The following is a 13,298-nucleotide window of genomic DNA, read 5'->3' on the forward strand; positions in this document are numbered from 1 at the left end:
CGCTAAATGTCAGCAGGATGCATACCTTCAGCATGCAAAAAGCGTATCACATCACACTGTTATTCCATGGTCACGTCTGTGAGCAGCACCTCCATTGTTCCATCACACAACACCACGTTTCACCTGGAGGGGAGAAAGAGAGGTGATTGGCCAATGACCCAATGCCACCCGAGTCAACATTGTGCATGCGCTGATCCCCTGCCACTGACATGTCACATACACCTATGGGTATACACAACATCCAAAAGCACTCTCGCAGGTAATACGTATTTCGGGATATTTTCCGTTGGACCTTTTCATTTGATGGCACCTTATATTTATGTTGGGGATAGGACATATAAATCAGCACTCTATTGGTACGAGCTGATAGAAGCATACTGTCAGGCTGGCTTAGCCAAAACCATGGACAGAAGTATGCATGTGCCAACTGGACTTGTTCAGTGTCAAAATAGGGGTGATGGCAGAAAGGGCATTTTGGGAAGGAAGGGGTTCCGTGAAAATCGTCAGCTGTCGAGACACCAATGTAGTTTCAAACATAGTCACATCACCCAGCAAAATGCGTAGAGAGATGTTTATAAATTATGGAAAGGTCAGAATGTAATAAAAACCATCCACATACTATGTCAGCAAATGAAACATGTCTGAAAAGTATTCATCACGTCACATTAGTAGATTAACTTGTTTGTAAAACAGGAACTTCATTTTACAGCACTCAATTCAAAATTATATCCTTAGCAAATATTATACAACATTAATGAGGATAGCATTCACTAATAATAACTGCTTCACGACAAATCTTTTTTGTTAGAGATGATGATATCGCAGCAATCTGACTTGCTCTTTTTGTAGAATGCCACCGTTTTATTTGATCCACTTAGAAATTATTTGTTACGAATTGTAAGAGCAGTCATAAATCACACACACACACAACACAGCGAGCGATAATAAACAAAACAAGCTAAATATCACAGGGTAGTTTGGCAGGTGCTTTACCTGCTTCCCCACTCACGTTTGGAATATATCTTTCCAGCTAGTTTTATCTCTCCTGGCAGAACTTTATCAGTGAACTGGTTTATCAGTAAAATTGTAGATAATTTTACGCACCCAATATTTCTACAAACAGGCTGTAACTTATTTTAAAACTTTGCTATTTTGTTATATTAAGTAAATGTCTACAGTTGCTTGCTTACATTCATTAAAGCGAATGAACCAACCATGAATGGAACAGTTGAAATTATTTATGTCAGTATTTAATCAGTACTGGTTCAGTCTTACAAAATATGCAACTTACATGTTCTGATATTTGCTTGAATCACAGTCATTGTCCAGGAGACCATTTGTGTTGGCACTCTTCACCATCTGAACCAGGATAGGGGTTAACTCTCCCTCCAGAGCTAGAAGACCCTTGGCGAAGGCTGCAGCCGTCATCTGCACACGTCCCTCGTCTGACGCATAGATCTTGAGATCGTGTCGGTATGTCGAGTGGAGCCGGAGTAGCCCCAGACCCTGGGTGCCTGCGTATTCGCCTGAAACGTGGCATTCCGGGTAGCATGAGCCTCCCTCCACTTTGTTGGGTGCAGCTGAGTAAGTGTCAGAACACCGGGGAGGTATAAGTGTAACAATTACTGTTCATGCAATACACATCATTTCCACACTTCAAGAGTCAACCCAGTGATTCTCAAGTAGGGAGACGTAAACACTTTTCAGAAATTAGTTTGTACTGGTTAAAAACCTGCAGTTCATGGAAGTATGAATGCATGGCATCGAGCTAATTTAAACATGCTCATGCAAAAAAAAAAAAAATATATAGTAAATTGGTTATATATAGGGACCTGAGAAATTAATGTGTGCAAATTTTGTAAAGTTAATATTGTGCTTTTTTTTTTTGCTTTATGTAGGTATAACTTGTGTAACCATATAAAGTGAAAAATATGTTCACAAATTTCTGGTATTACACAAATTTTGCCATAGAATATATTTTTCCCATTAATTTTTACATTTTCCTTTCAAATGCTACTACAGAGAAACCTCAATTTTACGTTTTCAGGGGAACAAGCTGGAAACCTTTACATGCACGAAAATGTAAAACTGAGGACAATTTTATAACATCTTGCTATGTTGGGACCATAAAGATTGAATGCATAATGTAGAATATGTAAAATTCAGGTCCTATTGTATTTTCTTCTTCAAATTTATTTGCATATTTTTGCATTTGTATATTTATTTGTGAAAGATACCTCCCAAGTTTGGGAGCTGCGATGCTCAAGATCACAATCATGAGTTCAAGAAAAAGAGAGAGCAAAAAATATTTTGTTTTGTGTGGAGGGAAATAGTTGTCTGCTTCGGTATTAGCAACACTGGATTTGTATATTCTTTTTCACGCATCTTCACTTCAAGTGTTTTTCTTAAGATCTCATGCACAATGTTCACATAATGAAATATCAAAACACTCTTTTAGACATGGAATCAAACCTGTAGCTTCTTGTTGTTAACATGAATCATAGCCACATGAAAAATTTACATGATACGAGGGGCGATCAGGTTGCTCCGACCCTAACATAGAAGGAATGATGTCACGATTGAATTTTTATTTTGTTATTGTTTAGTGATCCTTTATATGCTTTCAATCTGAATTGCAAGTCTAAGTAACGTACAGTTTTCTTTTTACAGGGGTTTAACTGAGTGAAGTTGTGTCAATGTGCCAGAATGGAGAAAACTGAGGTGAGAGCTGTGATTAAATATTTTGTGAAGAAGAAGTGGACGGTATCCAAAATTCATGAGGACTTGGTGGATACATTAGGGGACAGTGCTCCTTCATACAATATGGTGAAGAGATGGTGTCGTGAATTTAATTGTGGGAGAGAGTCGTGTGAGGATGAACATGCAGGTGGAGCACCAAAAACTGTCATGACGACCGAAAACATTAACAAAGTCCACGATATCGTGCTGAAGGATCGTCGAGTCACTATCCGTCATGTTGCTGATATGTGTGGCCTGTCATATGGCACTGTGCAAAACATAATTACCCAGGAATTGCAAATGAAAAAAATTGCTGCAAGATGGGTCCCTCGAAACCTCACCCCAGATCAGAAGCGCACCCGAGTGCTCATCAGTCAAGAACTTCTTGACAAGTTTCGTGCTGATATAGACGATTTCCTTGCCCGATTTGTAACTATGGATGAAACATGGGTCCATCACTTCGACCCAGAAACAAAATCACAAAGCATGGAGTGGAAACACCCACATTCTCCACCAACGAAGAAGTTCAAGGTGCAAACGTCAGCCAAGAAGGTGATGGCCTCAATTTTCTGGGACTGCAAGGGTGTCCTTCTTGTGGACTATCTACAAAGAGGCCAAACCATCACTGGCACATACTACAGTGACCTAATCAAGGAATTACGTGATTCCATCAAGAAAAAGAGGCGTGGGATGTTGACCCGTGGTGTGCTCCTTCACCAGGACAATGCACCTGTCCACACCTCACGCATTGCGAGGGCCGCTATCGCAGATGCATCGTTCGAATTGCTGCCCCACCCACCCTATTCCCCAGATTTGGCCCCCAGTGATTTCCATTTGTTCAAACATTTGAAGAATGACATTCGTGGGCAAAAATTTTCTGATGATTCTGAGGTGATAAGGGCTGTGGACTCATGGTTGGAGGACCAGTCGGAAGATTTTTTTTTTGCAAGGTATCCACGCGTTGGAGCACCGATGGGAGAAGTGCATTGGAGTTGCAGGGGAGTATGTTGAAAAATAAAAATAAAATTGAAACCCTATTGCCGCTCTTTCTATGTTAGGGTCAGAGCAACCTGATCGCCCCTCGTAATTGCAACGTCTGACATAATTTTTCTAAAATGAGAGCTACAAAGTGCATTTCTGATATTTAATATTATTAAATTTCCTATGACTACTGCTGTCTGATGCACTGTACAGACAATGACTTATATATTGTGCATTTCACCATTGCTGTTAGATTTGTCTTCAGGTTTCTGTGTATAGGAATTTCAGTACTGGGAGAAAAAAAATACATTCCATATTCAGTCAAATAACTACTTGAGAATCACTGGTCTACAAAGTATACTTCCTGGTCCCAATTTATACTTGAATTACTGGTAAGTGGTTGTAACACAAACAAAGTTAACAACTTTAAAAATAGATGGGAAAAAATCAATCCCTTCCACTGCTCCCCCCAAAAAAATAATAAAAATAATAGTTTTGTGATTAAAGTTTTTAAAAAGTCCTCCAAATATGGAATAAAAACAAACTGAAAAAATTATTAAAAAAAAATAAGTCAAAGGCAGAGAGAGAAATTATGTTCATTGACCCCTCCTCTCAAGTACTTTAAAAGCATATTGCAGGGCGTGGTGCTGACGCTCTGAAAATTATTTATTAACACCTACTGTAATTGAAAATGACATGATCAACATTCCCTTCCAGATACCCACTTCATAGGAAGTTGGATGGGTACCAAGGCCACACAAGGGGGGGAGAATGTTGTCACATTAACAAGTGTTCAACCGCTAGATCTGTCAGATGACGTAAAAATAGTTCATAAATAATATAATCTGATCACAATAACAAAACCTGCCAAATGGTCTTACAAGTTATATATGTTAGTCTCCACGAAGCATTTCATTGCAAGTTTCACAATTAAGACAAGGTAAAAAAAAAAAGTTGGAAAAAGTTTAGTTTTGATACATTGAAGAGCCAGCAACACGAATTGGGATATTATGTTTATCTACAGAAAAAATAAATAAAAAATCTAACAGAGGCAGAGAAAATCCATGTAGTTAATCTTGATAGATGATTTGGTAAAGTGTTGCAACATGGTAAGAATCAAATTAGGACGTTGTTAATAACAAAAACTACACAAACAGAAAAAACAAAATAATTAGTCCGAGATGCAAAAGTTAGTAAGAAAATTTATAATTCAAGTATATTAGAAGTATACTTTAATTTACAAAGTACAAACACAGTTAAGTGCAGAAATGTTGATGTATTAACCAGAAAAGCAATATTTACTTGGAGGATGGGGTTGCTTATAAGAATAATGAGTTAATCAAATGCTGCACATTCATGAATAAAAAAAAATAAGATTAACACTTCTCAAACTGCAATCCAAATGACGAAGAGAAAAATTATTTCATAAAACTTCTAACCTAATCACTATATTAAATAATTATGCGAGCCTGTAACTTTTCATATCAGGATATTATTACAGAAGCACAGAACGACATGCACAAGTTCAACATCACACTATGAAAACATACACAATGAGATGGTACAACTAGGGTTAAGCCGATAACACTTTCAAATGATGGTTGAAAGTTCAAATTATTGATTAATTCCACTACAATTATATGGATCCATTAACCAGAACTTTGCTTTAAAATATTCAAGATTTACATGTGAATATTAAAATAGCACACAAAACTGGTGTGAAAAGAAACTTCATTTTTTGCATAATTTCCAGATTAATTAGATATATATATTGCCATTTGCATCGGCTGAACTCTAATTACAAACCCTAAATTTCAAGAATTTATGTTAATTTTTGGTGGACAAGTCAAGTAGTGGTAAGAATCAAGAGGCAATGCACGATGCATGGTTGTTTTTCAGTGTATTTTTCAGTACATCCTAGACAACTTACATCACATGCTTTTCATGCTGTCACACCATAAAAGCTTTCTAATTTTATAACATTAGCTTGTTACGAAGTTACAGATTCAACCTGCATATATGAATAGAGATGAAATTGAAGTTCATATATTTCGTGTTTAACGTAGAAAATAAAAGGAACAAGTGTGGCAAAGTGAGGAAGTCAACGTAGCCAGTTCATATGTGCGAAATGGAATAGATAAATACACATTACCTGCTGGTATTCTAGCCAGAATAGATGACGTCAGTGCCAAGGAGATATTGTGAATTTCATACACATTTGCAGATTGTCTATACAGCCTGCCAGAGCAGAACTATCATTACTAAAAACTGCACTTGGAAGAAAATATTTGTTTGGTCAATATTTGGTGCTATTTATATTTATCAAGATCAGTGAAATATAGTGATAGTCAAAGCATCAAGTGAAAAAGGATTAGCCACTACAAGTATATTCTTATTAATACTGTTAGTTCTCATATTTTTCACTTTTGTTGGTTTGATTGATTGATTTCGCTTACTTTACTTCACTTTTGGCTCATTGCAAAGATGAGGATAAGTGATAATATGATGAAGTTGATAAAGGAAGACTCGCAAAGAACACTCGTGTCAATGTCAGGATTCAAACCTGGGATCCCTGGTATTGAAGCACACTGTGGTAACCACTATGCCATGGACGTCAGTACTTTTGTTTGGATATGGAAAAAAGGAAATGCAATTATGAAATGGAGCAGAGGGTTGGCAATCAAGGAGGAAGAAACAAACTGCAATTAGTGGAGATGAAATTCTTAGAGTATAGCATAAAAACCAAGAGGGAGAGACCAGCACAGTTGAGGTAGTCTGGTCATATGAATAGGATGAGGCCAAGCTTCCACTGTGAGCAAGGTGTGAGAAAATGTCTAAGGGAAGACCAACAAGTCATCGTAGAGAGGGTGTAGAGAAGGGTGCAAAGAAGACAGCAAAATTGGAATGTGGAAACAGGATTGGGGGAAGAAAAAAGTATGATGGAGTGTCCTGTTTTCTAGAGAATGTAAATAGTGAATGATGACGATCCTTGGCAGAAAGGAAGGGAAAAAATGGGTGAAAAATATTAACAAAGCATTAAAATATCCTCTCAACACTAAGGGTGACTATTTTAGATAATATCTAATGTTCCTATTATCACTTATGGACTTGCTACAATGACTTCCTTTCACCAGACTCCTTTCCTGTTAATGACAGTGCAGCTGTTGGAACAAAAAATATTTCTGGTGGTGATTGTATCCTCTCATGTTATTCCCTCATCTGTCGAGGGGTGTCGATCAGCTTGGTAAAAGGTAAAAGTTTTAAATCTGATAGAATTAGAACTGAACAGATCATGATGTATTGGTCAATATCAGTGGTATCTCTTTTGGAAAGTTCAGAGCATTAGAAAAGTCCCTGCACTCAAAGTTTGAGAATTTTATGCTTATAATTTATACAGTGCCTTTTATGGTCAAGTCTTCTGTGGAGTGGCGGCTATTACACCCGGCAGCGAGAGCACATCTGCCGGCAAACTGGATGCTACATCCGCATAAATGGAACCGCTAACTATGTAATGAAATAAGCTCGTACAATTACCCAGACTGTTACAATTAAAATGAGCATGTGCCTTGTTACAAGAGGTGTTGGAAAGTATGTCCTCCTGCAATAACACATTTACAGCATATTTTTAGAAATTCAGCCACACACGCAGGTCCTCTTCCGAAATTACTTCAAATTCTCTCCTGATGTTTTCTTCCAATTCCTCTAATGTATGGCTTCAGGTATAAAAGTTTGGTAGCTCGTCATGCAGACATCATGCTAAATGGTTGTTTCTTTTGCAAGGCACCAGAGGGATTTTCTAAAACTGTGTACCAATCGTGCTTCAATGTCGTCTAGTTTCTCCCCAGTAAGCACACGACATTTTACCCTTCGCTTCTTATCAGAACAGACCCTGATTACCTAAATTTGTTCAAAAGTATCCGAACACTGTCTCTGTGTGAAACAGGAACATCTGGGAATTCTGCTGCAAAATGTATTTTAACTTCCCTACAAGAATTCGTAATGACGTAAGGTTCGTACATAAAAATACGTTGCTTAAAATTGGACGTATAGCGTGGCCACTGCAGAAAAGCACCTGTAATATGTAAAATAAAACAAAACAATCTAAAACACTTGTTAACATCTTAACACTTCACAAACATGTGCAAACTGGACACCAGCTATCTGGGTACAGAACCACTGACGCGTCCAGTGCCAAGGTCAGCGTAAAACTGTGGGTCTAAATGCTGGCACACACCTCCCACCAACTGGAGTGTTAGCTGCAGCTTCACAGAAGACTTGACAGAGAAAGACACTGTAGAACTTGGTCAACATAATGAATACATAAATTTGTTAACTATATTTTGAAATGCACAAAAAAAGTATGTCAACTAAATGTAAGTAATACTGCAATCTCCGAGGTCAATAACGCACTGACAAGATGGCAAACCATTTTCCGCACATTGAAATACACAAAAAGATTATTGGAACTAAATTCGAAACGATCATACACTGCATGTTTACCTGGTGCCGGATCATCGGGAAATAGACTTCTTCATTTCTCCAGATATCTCCCATACAAACTCAAAACATGCTTCCAACAAAGCGATTTGCTGTGCATGCGTAAAAGGCATTGTTGACAAACTGTGATTGTACATCTCATCCCGAGGACTGTAACAGAGGCACTGCTCTAAACATAACATAAACTCGTTCTTTAAGGTCATACCAATCCCTACTGGCAGGCTTGCCAAGTCATCCAGATGAATGCCTTAGGAGCTAGTTTTAAAAGCAGGAGTGTGGGGACTTTTCAAACGCTCTGTATTACTTTGAATATACAAGGGATAACGGTCTCCAACTTTATGGCAATAGATGGCAGCACTGATGCATTACTAACTTTTCCCCTGACATCTCTATTCATGTGTGAGGAGCAATTCTACAAAGATGGTGAGTGGTTATAGTTCTTCAAATGTAGCCTAGTAGTAACATTTTGTTGACATGGTTTGAACATTATTGTTGTTCAATATCTTACTATTGGAGGCACTGTGCCATTGATGATTGAAGTGTGTACCATTTGGAAAATAAATACAATACGGTGTGAACCATGAAAAGTGGATATGCACAATGTGAAGCAAAGTAAATACATAAGCACATGTCCTTATTTCAAAATGTACACCTACACCTCCCACACTGAAATACCAAGCAATAAGTTAGTGATTGTAAAATGTCAGTGCTGCCATCTATTGATGAGTTACAAAGTAGGTGGCATAACTTTTCATCCATACCTTGAGAATTATGCAAAAATGGACACATTTCACTGATTTTGCAGCAAACTCATATGGTAAAAGTGGATTTTGTGATTACAGTCAGCAATAGTAATATTCTGATTACTTCTTATCTGAACTTGTGGTTAGTTTTAAGCAAAACAACTGGTAAATTAAGGTAATATGGTTACAATGGAATACGTATAGCCTAACTTTCATAACAGCTATACTTATGAACCATTGGTATTGGTTCAAAGTAGTCCTGTATTAAGACAGAGATAGTTAAAATGCAATTTTCTCTAAACAAATAAAAGTGATTTCATTTACTGAATACCAATAAAGAAAATGGAGTCACATGACTGCTGTGTTCCTCATCTTTATTTCCTACTGTTGTAGATGTTGATGTATCCAATTTTTTTTAGCTGTTGGCACTGGTGGAAAAGATTGCGTTCATTTACGTTTCTCGTGTTCAAATCCTAACTTCTTAAACTTTTGCATATTATTTGTGTAGTCACATAGTAGAAACAATACAGAAAACATACTTGTAGTAGCTAAATCTAATAATACTAGACGTTTTTGTAGCTATTCACAAAGACAAATGTGAAGTGTGTCAAAACGTCAGGTATTAAAGAGATTTTTCAATCACTACGAGTTTGAGTTTCGGTTTCAAAACAACATTATGCACAAGAAGGCTAATTGGGACTGGACCTACAGTTTTAAGTGGGATCCGAACTACTTGTGCCTCTACCGGGTATCAAACCCAAGACCCTTTTATTACAAGACAACAACGTTACCACTATGGCATTGGAAGGCGCCAGATTTAGTCACTAGAAGCATGCTTTATTTATTATTATTACTTCCCCAGATTGATCGTTTTTCTGGTTTACTTGTGCTACTTTATTCCAAGCACAGTTAACATATAATCTTGCCCTTAAATCCTAAAGTACCTTCTTTGGAAATGCCAAAAACTGTAAAGCTGTCACTCAAAAAGACAAGTTTGGTTAAAATTCATCACTCTACTAAGCCTTGGCTAAAAGAAGCATTAGTGCTAGGAGAACAATTCTCCACCTTAACTGCACAAAATAGAATACACAGGTTCAACATCTAAAAAATATCATGCTATCTTCTATATGTTCTAAAGTTGCATATTTACAGTACAAGAGACAATGATCTAATTGCTAAGAACAATGCACTAGCTCTTGAATATCAACAATTTATAACTGGTGTAGGATATGAATTCTACCTCTAGTACTAAGTTTCGTAATCAGGAATACATGAAAAGTTTCAACTAGATACGGAGAAGCCATGCGGAGACTGGGGTTAGGAACCAAGTCCCTTTTAATGGCACAAATGACAAGACAGTGCAAAGCCCTTGTGAGCCAGCATAAAAGGAGTTGATTACCAACCAGTCATCATCCCACTAATCTCTCTACCTTGGCCCCCTGGATACATGCAACGGAAGACACGCCCCAGTTCTTCGGCTTGTATCCTTCCAGCAGGAGTCAGTTCACCACCCCACTTCAGGATAAGGACTAAGGATGGTTCCTTTGGGATATCTGCAAAACACAAAAAAATACATCAGGAGTTGTGTTAACTCATACACGAGGGCCACTCAATACGTTTTCATTGCAGTTTTTCCCACTACTTTATCAGTACATGAAAAGCAAGGATTAAAGTATAGCAACATTGCTCCACTACTTGTCAGTGTGTGAAGGAGGCCAAAACATACATCAAGCTGTAGAGCCAATTGGTAAGGTAACTTCTGGATATAGATCACTTCAGTATTCAGGCATTCTTCAAACTCTTCTAAAGAACTTCAGGAGTTTGGGTCATAAGGTGTTCCTTGAGGCAGTCTGAACTTTGGCACAAGTTTGAAAATAAACACCTTGCAAATTCCTTTTCAAGGTTGGAGAAAGAGAAGTCATTGGGGGCAACCAGGTTGAGATTCATCTAAAATTTATTATTCAGAAAACATCTTCCATCATTTTCTCACCATTTGCACAGACATCGGACACCATCACAGATCACAACTTGAACCTCTTCTTTTCACCATATCTCTTAACACATGTGCAGTTGCCAGGCTGACACCACTTGTAATGCAGTGAGCCTGCTTTTTACTGCTGCCTCCTGTTTATCAGGCAACTGATAGGCACACACATTTCTGCCAGAAAGATGAGGCTACGTAAACATCTAAATACCATTATTCCTGTTAATGTTTTCTATGTTTTACAGGCCTGGAACCTTTGTAATAGGCCTAATCAGAATGACAATAGTATGTTATTGAAATTATTTGGATAAAATCCTGGTTTGTACTTATTTTAAGTTGCATTTCTGCTACTTGTGGCTAATTGTGATTGTGAAGATGAGTGATGATTAGATTAAATTGATGAAGACACACTTACAAAGAACACCCATGCCCAGCCTAGGATTTGAATCTGGGAACTCCAGTGGCAAGATCAAAAGTCAACCACTTAATGTGTTCAGCTACCAAGCCAGCCGTAAAATCTTAGTTAGTTTGCAAATTAAATACTTCTCGGCACTTCACACCAGGGTTGATAACTGGTCAATGGCATGGTTATGGTTAAGTATAGCCAATATGAGTTGTCACTGTCTCCTTCACTGGTTCCAGCCATAGAAGTCATCATCCACTGATCATCTGTAGCTATTAGCCAAAAGTGGTAGAAAAGAGACATAAAATAATATAATTCCATAGTTTCAATTCTACACTACTTGCTGTCAGTCTTTTCTTTGATACCCTTTTCCCACTTCTTTTGCACAATGTGCCCTCACTGGAGGTCTTCCTGGCACCACCCGAATTAGGACTGGTCTATTTTGTCGTGTAACTTCTTTAGCTTGATTGCCTATCAAATCTCCTCATTCCTTATTACATCTCTTCTGATCTTTCTATCCTCTCTCACCCCATCCTTCATTGACCATGCCTCTGCTCCATTTGTAAAAGAGAAAGATTTCTCATATTTCATAGGCATGACCTTGTTCCCTAATTAGTCTCTTTACACGAGAATATCGTACTTCAACGAAATCTTCTTTGTATTTGTCCTTTTCTGTTCCTATATTCTTCCACTTTCTTCAACCACACTGCCAGATATCTTCACCTCTTCTTTTCCAAGCCTTAGGTGCACTATAGACGAAAGCAATTTCCTTAACATTTATGCCATGACCAAAATGCTACCGTGTAAAGTGAAAAATTCTATGGCATATTTCATGGCATTTCTCAAGTATATAATCGGTCCTATTTCCGTAACATTTTTCGTAGCATAACCAGGCATACCAATCAGAAACAAGCCAGAGGTCAAGAGTGAACATGTAATGGTGGCCGAGTGAGATGTAAACAATGTATCACTTCACATTTTTAAAAGCCAATAACTATTCAAGGCATTACACTGGTATATTTCCACTGAATCTGAAGATTATAATAAACAGTACTTTGAATTGAATTTACCCCTCGTATCTAAGTTACAACAAATTTACACAAAGCAACCGTCACTTCCTTAACTGTAATATACTTGAAATTTCGAGCCAAAAATTCTTACCATCATCACTGCTAGAACCTCGAGGTCTTCCCTTAGGCTGATACTTCAACTGAACTTTGCGATTTATACCAGAGAAATGGCCATACCTAATGAAAGGAAAATAATGTAATTACTGTATTACTATATGCCCAATCAAAACATCTATATTATTGAAACACATTTTACATATATGAAGACAAAACATTTTTAGCCTTGTTTGGAAAATATTCATTACTTATTATTAACTAGTAGTCTAATCAGACCACGCTGATAATTTAACTGATCTTATATATTCCTGTAGATAGTCCACTTAACAGAGTGTATAATTTTGCCATTTCGTTACATTTTTTATGAATATAAAGATAGAATTTTGGTTTGATAAAGTAAATTACAAAATATAAAGTTATCTTGCTTAAAGTAATGCTCGATGCTCAATGATTATGTATAACCTTTGTCAGAAAAGTTCCAAGACTGATGTAAAAAAAAATATACATTCAACTCACAAAATAATAGTCCTTGGTCTTGTCAAAATTTATGTCCTGTCCTCCACTATCTACACACAGCCGGTAGCTTTGGAGGTCTCAGAAGCAAGCAGAAAGCCTCATCTTTTGGACTGCTGGAATATTGTCACTTCACTTTCAGCAGCATTTACACACAGCTACAGATCGGGCAAATATGGAGGATATGAAAGAGCAGGGATGCTTTGTTCGGCCGTCAGTATGGGGTCTTGCATTAAAATTTGATAGCACACATCCCCATTCAATTTCAGTACATCTGATATCATAAGAACTGTAACACAATGGTCTTCTCG

The 13,298-nt window shown here is 37.4% G+C and overlaps 1 protein-coding gene across 9 annotated transcripts in view; it reads right to left on the bottom strand.

Annotated features, from left to right (window-relative positions):
* l(1)G0196 (inositol hexakisphosphate and diphosphoinositol-pentakisphosphate kinase) overlaps positions 1-13,298 on the bottom strand; it is a 198,247-nt gene that overhangs the window by 75,236 nt on the left and 109,713 nt on the right. For 6 of the 9 annotated variants that reach the window (XM_083143226.1, XM_083143233.1, XM_083143228.1 and 3 more), the window contains 3 exons: positions 12,509-12,594; positions 10,364-10,513; positions 1,292-1,580 (listed from right to left, as the gene is read on the bottom strand). In XM_083143226.1, coding sequence (XP_082999352.1) covers positions 1,292-1,580; positions 10,364-10,513; positions 12,509-12,594 — 525 coding nt within the window. The remainder of the gene's footprint in view (positions 1-1,291; positions 1,581-10,363; positions 10,514-12,508; positions 12,595-13,298) is intronic. The other 3 variants (XM_083143232.1, XM_083143227.1, XM_083143231.1) reach the window with 3 other exon arrangements.

The sequence above is a fragment of the Lepisma saccharinum genome, chromosome 21, assembly GCF_977018435.1.
Source record: "Lepisma saccharinum chromosome 21, izLepSacc3.1, whole genome shotgun sequence".
NCBI lineage: Eukaryota > Metazoa > Arthropoda > Insecta > Zygentoma > Lepismatidae > Lepisma > Lepisma saccharinum.